General features: G+C 39.5%; 1 protein-coding gene across 3 annotated transcripts in view; it reads left to right on the top strand.

Annotated features, from left to right (window-relative positions):
* Positions 1 to 15,970, top strand: part of CERKL (CERK like autophagy regulator) — an 85,131-nt gene that overhangs the window by 55,257 nt on the left and 13,904 nt on the right. For all 3 annotated transcript variants that reach the window (XM_075829538.1, XM_075829537.1, XM_075829534.1), the window contains 2 exons: positions 3,434 to 3,565; positions 12,860 to 12,923. In XM_075829538.1, coding sequence (XP_075685653.1) covers positions 3,434 to 3,565; positions 12,860 to 12,923 — 196 coding nt within the window. The remainder of the gene's footprint in view (positions 1 to 3,433; positions 3,566 to 12,859; positions 12,924 to 15,970) is intronic.

Here is a 15,970-nt window from a genome sequence, read left to right as displayed (position 1 = left end):
AGGGGAAGTGGGATGGGAAAGGGGAAGTAAAAAATTTCTACACATAGCAGTTAATATTTTTTTGTTCTAGGAAATTATCTAAGCCTTTTTCATAGCCATCTACTGTCCCTGCTGTGACCAGCTCCTGCAGTAGGCTATTCCATAGATTCACAGTTCTCACAGTAAAGAAAGCTTGTCGCCTCTGCAGGTTGAACCTTTTTTTCTCCAGACGGAGGGAGTGCCCCCTTGTTTTTTGAGGGGGTTTTACATGGAACAGGATTTCACCATATTTTTTGTATGCGCCATTCATATATTTATATAAGTTAATCATGTCCCCCCTTAGTCGTCTTTTCTCAAGGCTAAATAGGTTTAGTTCTTTTAATCTTTCCTCATAACTTAGATTCTCCATGCCCCTTATTAGCTTCGTTGCTCTTCTTTGTATTTTTTCCAACTCCAGGGCATCCTTTCTATGAACTGGAGCCCAGAACTGAACCGCATATTCTAGATGAGGCCTCACTAATGCTTTGTAAAGTGGTAATATTACCTCCCTGTCCCGCGAGTCCATGCCTCTTTTGATACACGACAATATCTTGCTGGCCTTTGAAGCAGCTGATTGACACTGCATGCTGAAATTTAGTTTATGATTTACAAGTACACCCAGATCCTTCTCAACAAGTGACTCCCCCAGTGTAGCGCCCCCTAGGACATATGATGCTTGCAGGTTTTTCGTACCCAGATGCATAACTTTACATTTATCTACATTAAACTTCATCTGCCAAGTGGACGCCCAAACACTTAGTTTGTTTAAATCTGCCTGCAATTCACAAACATCTTCCATAGTCTGAACTATATTACATTGCTTGGTGTCATCTGCAAAAATAGAAATAGTGCTATTAATCCCATCCTCTATATCATTAATAAATAAGTTGAATAATAGTGGTCCCAGCACTGAACCCTGGGGTACACCACTTATTACCGGGGACCATTCAGAGTAGGAATCATTGACCACAACTCTCTGGATACGGTCCTTGAGCCAATTCTCAATCCAATTACAAACTATACTTTCTAAACCTATAGTCCTTAATTTACCCATTAGATGTCTATGAGGGACACGGTCAAATGCCTTTGCAAAGTCCAAAAACACTATATCCACAGTAAACTGTAACAGCACCCTTACAAAAGATATTAGGACTGTTGTCAGGTGGTTTGACTTATATTCTCCGCATAGCAGGTTTTGGGCCGGTTTCCCATGGGTCGGATGTGCTGCGTAAAACTCATGCAGTGTGTCCAACCTGGAACCCGCAGTACATTCCGTCTGAAAAATCGTGGTGCCGTTTTTTAATTGAATTTCCGCTGTGGAAGAAAGTGTTCATACTTACCCCCTCCATCTTCTCTGCGCGTAGTCCGGCCTCCTACGATGATGTTGCAGGTCATGTGACGCAGTAGCTTGTGATTGGCTGCAGTGGTCACATAGGATGAAACGTCATCCCAGGAGGCCGGACTGCAGGAAGAAGGAGAGCGGTTTGGGTTGGGGATTGACAGCACACATCTGCTATAGTTGGAAACTATACTTAAACTTAAGTTAGGAAAACTGAGAAGTATGACTACAGGTATAACTAAAAAAAAATACAACTAAAATACTTTGTATAAATTTAAAGCGTATTTACTGTATGGTGCTTGCTGTCTGTGAATGGAGACATTCTTGTTTACATCCATTGGCTGAAAACGTTCTGTGCTCACACAAGTACATGGTTGAATAAAAACGTTTTTCACTTCATATCTGATAGGTGGAACCCGAACCTATCAGAAGAACGGCAGTCCCCTGACCCCCATTTATCCAGATGAGGTGGCTTACGCATCCTGGTGGATATTGAATGGAGAATTGGCCGGGCATGTGCGCAGCTCTCTCCATTCAAGTCTGTGGGTTACTGAAGCAGCTGAGCAAGCAGACCCCTCATTTGGTAGAAATGTGGTCAGTGAGCCCCAGATAGTACCGATGTGGAGACCCCTAAAGGTGGTACCCTCCACGTGTCAGCCATTTATGGCCAATTCTGAGGGTTTACATGGAGAGTCTGCAGCAAATACAATCATTCAAAACGGCATAATTTTCCATGAGAACACCGCAACGTATAGACAAACACCGCAACGTATAGACAAAGACCGCAACGTATAGACAAACACCGCAACGTATAGACATGCTATGGGTTTGGATGCACTCAAATCTTCATGATTTTTTTTCTACTACATGTGAAAGGCATTTAAATAAACGCCATTCCCTTTCAATGAACTACTGTATACTTTAGTTGCAAATTCACAACACTACTTGTATCCTAAGTTTTTAAAAGTTCTCTTTATTTTGCCTGATACAATTATTGTTTTGTGTGTTACAAATGACTGGTTTTCGACCAATAGAAATCGTCCCCATTAGTTAAAGTTTTTATCAGATATGCTTTCATTTTCCCCCAAAGTAAGGTAATGAAGGGAGCAGTTAGCAGTGACATAATAATGTCCATGTTAGCAAAATATTGTTGAATTCGTTGTGATATAAGTCTCAAGGATAAGTTCACATCTAGCGTAAATTTCGGACTTCATTGCGGAAAATCTGTATCATAATACAGTAGCAGCAGGGTGGATGAGATTTTAACAAATCTCATCCACCACTGCGTAAATGATGAGCAGAAAAAACGCTCAGAAATTGACCTGCGGTGCGGTTTTTCAATTGTCAATTGCATTTTCGTAAATCGCTGCTAATGTGTTGCGGGTTTTCCCTATTGAATTCAATGGGGCGGTAAAACCTGCAACAAATAGCAGATGTTGCATTTTTTGCGCCAGAAAAGCAGTGATTCTACCGTAAAAAAATGCAACTCGAGAGACAAAAAAAGAAAATCTTATACTTACCCAGAATTCTGTGCTTCTTTATCCAGGTCGGCCTCCTGGGATGAAGCTTCATCCCATGTGACCACTGCAGCCAATCACAGGCTGCAGTGGTCACATTGGATTAAACATCATCCCAGGAGGCCGGGCTGCAGGACGTCAGAGTGTAAGTATGTGTTTTGTTCCTTTAACGTGCAGTTTTCCACAGAGGACATTCCGGACGAAAAACTGCCCCACAATTTGGTACGGTTTTTCGTCCGTTATTCCCTGTGCTTTTACACATCGTATCCACCCTGTGTGAACATAGCTTAAAGGGGTTGTCCAGCATTAGAAAAAAAGTCTGTTTTTTCCCAGGAAACGGCCCCAATACTTGTACATTGGCTGTGTCTGGTATTGTAGATCAGCCTCGTTTGTTAGAATGGGGATAAATTGCAATACCAGAAACAGCCTGTGGACAAGAGTGGCACTGTTTCTGGAAAAAAAAATCATTCTTTTTTTCTAATCCTGGACAGCCCCTTTAAGTTGTCACTCATTATTTTATCCTGTAACCATGCTTAATATTTCATTTTTACTCTTTTAGGTTTTCCTAATCGACCAAAGTCTCTTAAAGTAATTATTAACCCTCACAGCCATAAAGGAGAAGCGCCCAATGTGTATTACCGGCACGTTGCACCTCTTTTTAAGCTTGCTGACATTCAGACCCATGTTACAGGTGAGTTTGTTTCAATAAATAAATCGGCTGAATAGAGACAGAAAGTATTGCTAAGCAACCAAGACAAGCTGAACTTTCAGCTAATCCCCACCGGCTTTCAGGAGCAGCGTAAAGTACAGTAAATCAGGTTACGTGCCTGATATGACTCTATCCTCTCATCTCCTGTCTTCTCTATTCAGTGCCATCTTTCCATCAGACGTTAACAGCAATCTATTATAAAAATGTTGTATTTTCATCACAATAAAATCCGTAAATCAGGTTTTTGTGTGTTAATAGATGGGAAAAATCGATATATATTTTTATTTACTGTTTCTTATATAGCGCAATCATATTCCGCAGTTCAGTACATAGAATGTAATCACTCTTATGAGTCCCTGGCATGGCTATTAGGCTGGGGTCACATGTTGCATTTATGTTGCGTATTTCGTTGGGGAGAAAAAACGCATCTAAAAAAAGGAATGCGGTTTTTTAAATTGATCCATGTTTTTTTTTACAAAGTGTTTTAGCTGTAACCATATAGTAAATTTAAAAACAGTTTGCAGCAGAAACACTTTGTAAGGCCCCATGCACACGATCGTAGATTTCGTCCGTAATTGTGGACCGCAATTACAGACCCATTAATTTCTATTGACCCCAGACACCCTCCCGTATATTTGCAGGAAGATGTCCGGGCTGCAGAAAGCCTCCACAAAAGGGCATGTTCTATCTTTTGCTTTTTACGGACCGTGCTCCCATACTTTATATGAGAGCAAGGGACAAAAATGTGGGCCGTGATTACTGGCACGGCCATGTGAATTCGCAAGGTGTAATTTTGTCACGTTTTTGGCCGCGCGACCGAAAACCGCAACAAAAACATTCCAAAGTCGCTGTAAAAACGCATGCATTATTTCAATGTTGTTTTTGCCCATGCGGCAAGAAACACGCCAAAACCGCACCGTGTGAATATATCCTAAAACACGTCCTTTTTTTTTTCTTCCAAAAAGTTCAAAGCGCAACAAAAAGGCAAAATGTGAACTGAGCCTTAAATCGTCCAGCCTGCCTGGAATTTTGGATGCTGCATTACTGCCAGGTGGGATGTATGGCCTTATGTCCTGCTGAATGTTCACGATGGGTACAACATACTCCGTTATACCAGTTCACCAGGCCTTTTAAATGGTGGAGGGGCTGATCCTGATATATATGTGAATGCACCTTGAAGGTGTCCAGACACATCGGCCGAATCGCCGTTTTTAACATGCCTTTGTTCCCGAGGGAGATAAGTAGTTACCAGAGGTGTCTGCCAGTGGCTTATTCCCCTCTCCCTTTTGAAATGAAATGTGTGTGGGAGAGTCAGGAGGCATAGCTGTCGGCGAAACGAGTGTTCATCCGAGAACGCTCGAAAGTGTTAGGCATCTTTGCAATGTAAAATGTAAATACAATGAGATTGTTCTATGAGAAAGCCAAAGATGACCCCTGATACCAAACAGGACAGGCAGATTGCAACATTTTTACTGGTAATAGAACCCCCTGTAATCAAAGAAATTATACAGTCAATCTGTAAGGCAAACATCATCATAAACAAATAATATTTTGGCTTTTACATTGTCACATCCCAGTGCCATAACTTTTTCATTTATTGTTTGGCTGTTATTAATATTTTTATAGGGGGATCCAACGAACAGCAGTTCTACCATTGTTATTTTTTTCGCTGTTTACAAAGCGATAAAATTATTAAGTTAATGTTATTCTACAGATTGGTACAAATCTAGCAATACCAAATAGAGATACTTTTTATTTTTATTTATTTTTTTTTAGTACTTTTGTACAATAAAAATATGTTTTATAGAATAAAAAGTAATTTTTGTGTCACCGCATACCAAGAGCCATAAAAAAAAAATCCCCATCAACGTTGCCGTATGAGGGCTTGTTTTCTGCGGAATGGGTTGACGTTTTTATTTGTACCGTTTTGTGGGTACATGTAAATGTATTATTTTGGAGGGGGAATAAAAAAAAAAGAATTATTCTGTCATTGTTTTTTGTGACCCCCCCCCCCCCCCCACTGTTTAGTGCACAGTAAAAATAACTAAGGCTGTGTTCACATCAGCGTTGCTTTCCGTTGAGGGGTTCCATTGGAGATTTCTGTCAGGGGAACCCCTCAACGAAAAGGCAAATGGAAACCTTAGCTTCCGTTTGCATCACCATTGATCTCAAGATCAACCCCTGAACGGAAAGCCAACGCTGATGTGAACAGGCCCTTAATCAAACGAACGAGTGCAATCTCCGATGTGAAAGCGGACAATTTTCACGTCCCAGTTTCACCCGTGTGGGACCCGTTTCCACGGATCCCTCCTAGACTTGAGTCTATCAAGGGATCCGTGAAAATGGAAGAAAATAGTACATGTTCTATTTTTCAACCGACCCATCACACGGTCCGTTAAAACAACGGCCATGTAAACAGCCCCATTAAAATACATGCGTCCGTGTGACGGCGTTTTTTTAACTGCCGTCACACTGACGTATACAACGTTCGTGTGAATAAGCCCTAACTATGATTCTACTGAAATGTAGCCCTAGCCTAAGAGTGCACGGCTGTTCAGTAAGACCTAGTTCATATTTGTTCTTAGTACACTGCGTTAGGAGTCAGAGCTTTATTTGTTTGATATGGAGCTCCGAATCATCCAGTCTGTAATTTCTGGAAAACTCCGTTCCCATAATGAATTCAAAAAATATTATACAACTATTTGCGTTAAGTAGGATTTCTGCTGTTGCAAGAGAAAAGTACATATTTAAATATTGAATATTATATATTTGTTATTTTAGTGATATTATGTCTTGTCTATTATATCCAGTTTGTGTATTTTATCCTGCTCTGTACATTACAGGTTTTATTTGCTGATTGTGACACCTGGTGGCCACGGAAAGCAGATGCCCACTAAAAAGCCTACTAATTCTACAACAAACAAGATTCTATCTTAAGGACCTGTTCACACAGAGTTTTTTTTTTGCATACAAAAAAAACTGCCTCAGAATTTCTTCAGGAGTTTTGAGGCAGATTTTGACCTGCCTATGCTTTTTTTGCCACGTTTTTTCGCTGCATTTTTAGACCGCGGCCATTGAAGCTAATGCAAGGACCACAGGCAAAAAACGCAGCAAAAAACGCTCGGAAACTAACGCCGCTGTCTTTTTCTGCCTCCCATTGATTTCAATGGAAGGTCAGAGGCGGAAACCGCGTCAAGAAAGGACATGCCACTTTTGGGGCATGTTCAGACGTGGCGGAATTGCTGTGGAATTCTGCTGCTGACAGTCCGCAGTGGAAATCCGCAGCCGTTTTTTCCATTGTTTTCTATACGTCTTTAGGTAACTTAGGTCAGACGCTATCGAAAATGACAGTGTGGAATTTAGGCTGCGGTGCAGAATTTTCACACCGCAACATTAAGTCTGTTGCGGAGAAGCAGCGGATTTTCACTGCAGATTTGCAATGCAAAGGCTGAAATCTGCAGAAAGTCTGCTGTGATATCCGCAACGTTTGAATTACCTGGCAAATATGCAAATGTTGCTGCAGATTCGTTGCGAATTTGCAACGGAAAAATTAAGTCACGTCTTAACATAAGGCCCTCCGGAAAAAAAAACGTCTGTCTCCCATTAAAATCAATGGGGAGCTATTTCGGCTGTTTTTGACGCTGATTCCGACACGGTTTCCTTATAAAAAAAAAAATCAGCGCCAAAAAACTGTATGAACAGTGCCTAACGGGGTTTTCTTAGGCCCAGTTCACACAGTTTTTTTTATGCGGAAACCGCATCGGAAAACGCGTCAAAAAAAGGCCAAAAATGGCTCCCATTGATTTCAATGGGAGGCGGAGGCGTTTTTTTCCCGCGAGCGGAAAAACCGTCTCGCGGGAAAAAGAAGCGACATGCCCTATCTTCGGGCGTTTACATCTCTGACCTCCTATTGACATCAAGGGGAGGCAGAGAAAGCGTGCAGGCAGTGCAAAATCTGCCTCAAAATTCCAAACGGAATTTTGAGGCAGATTTTTCGCCTGCAAAAAACTCAGTGTGAACCCAGCCTTAGAGTATTTTTTTACGTGCAGTATGTACTTTAAGGTGAAAGTGGAAGCGCGTAATAGTTAATGTATACATTTTGCCTCCAGTTCCTGCTGTAGAAAAGCTGCAGCCATGTTCATTACAACTGCAGATACAGCCCTGAGTCCTTGAAAGTATAAGATCATGTCAGATGGATCTCTTGTATTGGCAGCCATATTGCTTACATGCGATGGGCAGTTTTCTATAGCAGGGATCATTGCAAATTTATATTGGTAAGTTCCTCCATTGTTCATTTTACGTCCTATAAAAAGGCTGCAAATGCCGCAGTATTAGTGAGAGATATTTATGACTGAAATCAATGTAATAAAGATACTGGGGCAAACACATTTTGTAGAATTTGTAGATTTGTTTAGGCTATGTTTTTTTAACCCCTTAATGCACCCCTTTAGGCCTTAAAGAGGCTCTGTCACCACATTATAAGTGGCCTATATTGTACATGATGTGATCGGCGCTGTCATGTAGATTACAGCAGTGTTTTTTATTTAGAAAAAACAATCATTTTTGACGGTTATGACCTATTTGAGCTTTATGCTAATGAGTTTCTTAATGGACAACTGGGCGTGTTTTATTTTTTGGCCAAGTGGGCGTTGTACAGAGGAGTGTATGACGCTGACCAATCAGTGACCAATCAGCGTCATATACTTCTCTCCATTCATTTACACTGCAGATAGCGATATAGCTATATCGCTATGTGCAGCCTCATACACACACACTAACATTACTGCAGTGTCCTGACAATGAATATACATTACCTCCAGCCAGGATGGGATGTGTATTCAGAATCCTGACCACTTCTCTACACTTCTGTGTGATTTACAGAATAGCAGGCGTAGTCTCGCGAGATTACGCTGTAAGGTGTCATTTACAGCGAGATCTCGCTATGCTGTGCTGTAGTCTCACACAGACGCTACAGAAGTGGTCAGGATTCTGAATACACATCACGTCCTGGCTGAAGTGTTTGACGCTGATTGGTCACTGATTGTTCAGCGTCATACCCTTTTCTTTACAACCCCCGCTTGGTCAAAAAGTAAAATGTGCCCAGTTGTCCATTAAAGAAACTCATTAGCATAAAGGTAAAATAGGTCATAACCGTAAAAAATTATCGTTTTTCTAAATAAAAAACACTGCTGTAATCTACATTACAGCGCCGATCACGTCATGTACAATATAGTAAACTAAAATTGGAAATAAAAGGAGACACGGCGCCACATGGTGCAAAGTAAAAGCAAGATGGGGCAGAGGAGCAATCTTGTTTGAGAAAACGCTCACCTGGCCTGATACTGTACACTGTACTGGCCTGATGAAGACACCAGTTCGGTGTCGAAACGCGTAGCCCTTCATTAAATATTTACATGATGGTCATCCAAGTCGTCTAATCTTCTGTCTCATCGTGCAGCGCCGATGGTCCTATTTTTATATTTTTTACAAATATGTACAATATAGGGCATTTATAATCTGGTGACAGAACCATGTATTTATTTATTTTAGTTTTTCCTGCTTTACATTCTAAGAGCCATAATTTTTTTATATTTCCATCGATGTAGCTAGGGCTTGTTTTCTGCGGTATGAATTGTATTTTTCAATGGCACCATTTTAGGGCACATATAACTTATTAGCTTTTATTTTTTTTTGGTGTGGGGTTGTAAAACAAACCACAATTCCACCGTTGTTTTTTTGCAATTTTTTTTCCTGTTTACCGTGAGGTAAAAATAAAAAAACTTAACTTTATTTTGAAGGATGGTATGAATACGGCGATATCAGACAGGTCGAGATGAGCAAATCTATTCTACACAAATGAAATTCATTTTGAATTTCCTAAAAGTTTCAGATTTTAGTGAATCCACAACTTTCTGGATTTGTTAAGCACGAATCACTCTAAATGGCTGCCGCCATTTTACAGATCAAAAAAAGAAAAGAGGATGACTTTGGACAGCAGCCCGGCAGGCTTCCCCAGAATGCCTGCCTTGCAGACAGCCCTCTCTATAGCACAGCCAGTTATGAGAGGTATAGGTGTGAGTCACTGATGACTCGTTGACAGTCATATGAGTCATAGCCACTATAAACAGCCCAACAAGGAAATGCTGGTGCTTTGTGCGGAAGCAGATAGGAGAGAGGACGTCAGACAGAGAGTGGAAGATAGTAAAACACAGAAAATATATAGATAGTGGATTAATGGCAGTGAGTGTGTTTCATAGTGAGAAAAAGAGATTAGACAATAGATAGTTAGATTTACAATAATTTGATAGAGAGAGATAGGAGTCAGTCAGTGTCAGTGGCTTAGTTCGGCAGGCACAGGCAGGCATTGCTGTGAGTGAGTGCTGCTGCAGCTATACTATTACATTAATTTGTGAATCACCAGTCTTTATCACATAATTCACAAATAATATTAATCTGATGGCCAATATGATAGAATTGGACCTGAAACTAATTTCGGGAAATTTTCTAATTTCTGAAGATAAGTATAGGTTTTTTATATTTTAGTTCTTTTGTACAATAAGAACACATTTTATGGAAAAAGTAATTGGTGCTTCGCCACAGTTTGAGACCAATTTGGAGTACATATAATTGATTGACTTTAAAACATTTTTATAGGTGGGAGAATTTGAAAATTATTAACAGGAAATCCACCATCTATTTTTTTAAAGCCATTCTCCGTACAGTAGAAATAATAACTTAACTTTGTTCTACGTGTCTTTACGATTGCAGCGGTACAAAATATGTATTGTATGGTAAACTAGTTTTAAAATATATGAAGCAAGGGGTTAAATCATTTTTTAGGGGAGGCTTTTTTTAAAAACTGTGTTAAACTGACAGACAAACTATTAGTCTAACATGACATAATAGGCAGACTCCGATGACAGTCCTTTGTTAGTCCCCCGGCTGCCATTGTAACACATCGTCACCATTTTGATTTATTTTTTATAAAATTTAGCTGCAATTATCTTGCCAAAAATAGAAATTCAGGCAAAACAAAAAAAAAAAATGCCACTTTCATATAAAAAAAAAACCACGAAATAAATAAATAGATACTAATAGGTAGGATTTGTGAGCCCGTATATCACTGGAAAATGTATTAATGATCTGTTCCAGTTTATTATATGTATATTATTTTTTTCAAGTCGAATTAGTATATTACCCTGCCCAGAATACCAAAAAGCCCCGTAACTCATTCTTATACCAGATCTCAACCAAGAACAGACAAGCATGAAAGATTTACGTAATCTTGCATATAACGATGCACATTCTTACACAAAACATCCATCTGTAAGTGTCATGTCAGTCAAGAGGAATCTTTGATGGTTGGTTACAGCTGTGGAGCCTCTTCTGGCATTGCCGCCCTAGAAAATGCTAAACGTGGTTGTTTTGCTCTCTGCCATCTGCAGCTTGGCTTTTCCGTTTTGCTCTGGCATTTTATATGCTGCACAGGGCATCACGAAAGGCTTAGATGACAATGTAGAGTGACAGATTCATTTCCTCTAGAGGGTACATATTCTGGTATGTTGTTGTGCCACCCTTCTTTCTGAGCTTTGTTGTATTGTTACTGGTATTTGGCTTTTTTAAGCAGTTGTTTCTTGAGTATAGCTCATTGAATTGCTGACTATTCTATTTATCTTGTATTACTAATCGTTAATATATAACTTATTGTATATATTATATTGTCTAGGGCAGCCGACACCGTTAATGTTCTGTAGGATCCAAAGGAACTGTTTTCCTACTATATGATGTGTGTCCTTAGGTTGGATGGTTCCCTGTAAAGAACTTTCTTGATGACCCTTACCGTATGGTCTACCATATACCCAAATTATACAATTACACAGTGTACAAATAACATTGTCATAAAGTGACCACCTAATACTGCCTGACAGTTGCCTAAATAACACCCAACCATCAACTAAATAAACTAGGGAATGATGCTGCATCCTGTGCAGGTGCCTTTCCATAGGTTCAGACATCAAGTGTGAGATTGCGGGTGCAGACTGACAGCAGTTCAGTGAAGCGTCCTGCCATTGGTTCCTGAAGCAGTTTGGAACTTGTTTTGCAACCAAAGAAGGGCAATGTTTACATCCTTCAGCCCTTAAAGGGTAACTAAACTTTCAAAAAGCTTCTGACATGTCAGAAGTTTTGATTGGTGGGGGACCGAGCACTGAGACTTCCACCGATCACTAAATCAAATCGGCAGAAGCGCTTGGTTTAGCGCTTAGCCGCTTTTGTTTCTGTTCAGTTTTTCTCGGAAAGCCCATGTATCGGTGTAGGCACATAGACTTTCTATTGTGTTCGTACACCTTTACATCAGCTTTCTGAGAAAAGCCAATAAGAAACCAAGCGGATCAGCGCTCATGCGAGCGCTTCTGCCGCTTCATTTTAGAGATCGGTGGGGGTCTCAGTGCTCGGACCCCCACCGATCAAAACTTCTGACATGAGGTTTTCCCACAAACATCACTTATCCGCTATCCACAGGATAGGGGATAAGTATTTGATCGCTGGGACCCCCACTAATCATGAGAGCGGTAGACACGCGTCCCCCATTTGAATGGAGGGATGGTCGGGCATGCGCCCGGCCGATCCATTCAATTCAATGGGACTGAAGAAAATAGCCGAGTGCTGTAGTGTACTCAGCTATCTCCATCAGTCCCATAGCGGTTAGGGGATAAGTGTTGTTTGCGGGAAAATCATTTTAATCGTTTTAATTGTGTAATCATGTGTGATCTACTGCTTCAAACTACTAGTTACTGTTTACCAGAGAAGCTCTAGCACAGCAGTAATGTGATGACTTGACTTCTATGAGTGTACCACCCAGTCTATTTCTGATGTCTTATTGAGATTGCATGGCTGAATTCTTGCTATATCTATCAGCAGTAAATATGGCTGAAATAACTACTTAGAAGGGAGTTCATATACATTTTGCCACCCAGATCCCAACCTTGGTAGGAGTTATCCACTTGATCAACACTCAGGACTGCAAGCATTTTAACAGGATTATAGTTCTAAGAGCACTACAGGTTTTCTTATTGCACATATGGAACAGATTTAATATGATTTTCAGATGCTAACACGATTTTAAATATTTTTTAAATTTTCAAATAGCTTTTAGATGTTGACATATTTTAAAAAAGAATAAATAACATTATTTTTTACCTGATAGTCACAATTATGACGTATGCTGGAAAGGTTTACCAATACATCTCAATATTATGTTGTTTTCTTTCCCTATAGAAACTAATTATAAAGGACATATACTTGCGTTACTTAAAGAATGTGAACTCCAGGAGTATGACGGGTATGTTACTTACGTACTAATAGCTGCTTAATAGGGGTAACATGTAGTGTTGTAGTAGGCATAGTGGATGTAAGCTTTGTAGAACTTGCACATGTTAAATGTATAAAAGGACATAGTTAAATTTTTAATAAGGTTGAAAAAAGACACAGGTCCATCAAGTCCAACATATAATCCTACCGTGTTGATTCAGAGGAAAGCAAAAACCTCCCTGAGGTAGATGCCAATTGCTTTATAAGGGGAAAAATTTAGAATAAATCAGAATAAATCCCTGGATCAACGTCCCATCTCCAGAATCTAGCACCCATATCTAGTAATATTTTTCAAGAAAGGCATCCAGCCCCTCCTTGAACTTGCTCAATAAACCAACCATCATAACATCCTGTGGCAGAGAGTTCCAAAGTCTCATTGCTCTTACAGTAAAGAATCCATGTCTATGATTATGAAACCTCTCCTCTAGATGTAACGGAATTACAACAGAATTACTACCGTCAGTCAATTCTGGGAACTGTATTCTTAATTCTGTATTCAGGTTGATCTAATAGGTGACCATACAACTCCCTGTTAAATAAACATGGTTCTTGCCAGTTCGAAATGGTAGTATTTGAATGTGAAGGACCTTTTTAAGATCTTTATATAGTGAAGTGATGGCTCTTGTCTCAGGTCCCTATTAAAATCAGTGGATTCCCATTGGTTTCATTGGGTGCTGCGTAATAAACACTCTCCTGCAGAAATCACACAAGTGGTCATCTTTCATCTTGTTTTCTGAGAACATGTAACCTGAAAAAGGGTTGTCCAAACCATACAACCTTTTTATTGGGTTGTCCTATTTCTTGCAAACACTGTGCTCACATTAAAAGCTCCTGTAGTCCCGTCCCCCGTCCCCCCCGATTTGCAAAGAAAACAGCATTTTATGGCTCGGTTATGTAATATAGATGGAGATTCGGCAGACCTAAGGACAAACTCTGGTTAAAAGCTAATTTTTCTATATTAATTCTTATCTGAGATCATGATGTGTGAAGTTTTTGCTGGTTTTTCTGCTTTCTTCATAATTTGCTTGGATAGAAACGGGCCCTAAATGCATTGGTTGATGACCGCAGATCTCCATCTCCCTGTGTGATCTGCCATTGTCACTGAGAGATACTATGAACCCCTTCCTCTCCTTATAGATAGCGCTGCTCGGCACCAAGTATTAATGCTACCCTTTGCTTCCTTGCTTTAGTAGATAGTGTAGTTTCTGCATGCAGTATGGTGGCTGGAAGCTGGGTTACCATACTCAAACAGTTAAGATTTGTGTTGGAAAAATAAACACAGACAACATTATGAAAGGGGTTACTGTAGGTTAAAGGGTTATTCCCACCTTAGACATTTTTGGCATATCCACAGAATATACCATAAATGTCTGATAGATGCAGGTCCCCTATATCAAGAATGGGGGGAGAGGTCAGTGGTTGCTTGGCTGTCTCCGTAACGCCCTCCCGTCACTTGTCCCAGCCTGGAATCTGCGGCCATCAGCCACTGCAGCTGGGGAAAGCCGGGATCGATTGACCCAAAGCTGGGACCTACATCTATCAGACATTTATGGCATATTCTGTGGATATGCCATACATGTCTAAGTTGGGAATACCCCTTTAATACAAATGTGAGTTTTACCTTCTCGGAGAAGAGCCTTAGTGAGACATATATTTCTACCTAGAGACCAAATATATATACATTCCTTAGTGATTTATTCCAATAAGATGTGCACTACTGAATTCTGTGTGCAATAAGTGATCCCATTGTGTGCATGTGTATTTATTAAACTCATTTCAGTAGAGTAATAGATACTATTTGTTTTTCCTTATCAAAATATGATAAGATCGTAATATGGTAAAATAGACTGGAAAAACAATATATTATCAGGTGCCTGATGGAATTGTCTATGTTATGTAAAGTGCCTTCCTCTCATCCATGTAATGTCATTGTTTCTTTCAAAGATGCCAAGTATGTAAACTCACAGCTAACACAATAAAACCAGAGAGCAATTCCATGATAACTTTAGAGTATCCCGAATGCAGCAAACGTTAATGTAGAAATTTCTGAACATATGTTTACAAGTAATTTCCCCATAATTACGCTCCTTATTAGACAGTGCGTATCATTGTTTTCTTTTATGCAGAATTGGCAAAAGTAGTTTGTCCTCTCAGCTAAAAAAAGTGTCCTTTTCATTATTTCATATTTACATATTGCTGACTCTGTTTGCTGGACTTGACAGTTCTCGAACAAACAGGCAAAAATATAACAATTAAGTAAAAACTTGCTGTAAAGAAGAAAAGTATGTACAGCAATTATGCCTTGTGTATAATTTAGTTCTTTGTTGGTGCTTATATGTGACGAATATTCCTGTTTTGTACTAATTAACACTCAAGAAGGCCATGACAGATGCCCTTATGAATTGTATCCCCCAGGATTTACCTTGGTATCATTGGGAAAACTGCCGACCTCATAGTTTCAAAGTTTTTGTGCAAAAGTTAATGGGTTAATGCTTAAATTAGGCAACGACTCATTACAATGCCCACATCTTTCTAGAGCTATAAATTACATCAATCCGCCTTTTAAACTAATAATGTCATTAATACATTAAGTAAATTGCTCCAGAAAGGGTCTCCCTATATTATTTCATTATTTTACGCAATTTGGGTATTATAAATTTCTATATTAAGAGTATTTTTGCAGTTATATGTAAATTAATAAACTGTTCACATATATACAGACATGCATGAAAGGGTGGATTTTTTTTTACAAAATGAACCATAAATGTCCCTCTTGACCATTCAAAAAGTTGAGAGCTATGATAATAGTAAAGCATTCCTTTATGTGGCAGTATACAGCTTTTTTCCCTTTGAGTCTGCATAGAAAAGTTACAACATTCTCTATTGGATACCGATATAGGGCCATATTCTCCACTATGAAGTACTTCTTCAGTGCTTCTAGTCAGAAATATGGTGCAATATATGACACACAATACTGAACAATACAGATTATAATACTGTGACTATAATCAGCTGATG

Source organism: Rhinoderma darwinii, chromosome 6, assembly GCF_050947455.1.
Source record: "Rhinoderma darwinii isolate aRhiDar2 chromosome 6, aRhiDar2.hap1, whole genome shotgun sequence".
Taxonomy (NCBI): Eukaryota; Metazoa; Chordata; class Amphibia; order Anura; family Rhinodermatidae; genus Rhinoderma; species Rhinoderma darwinii.
This window is presented reverse-complemented; position numbering and strand designations above follow the sequence as displayed.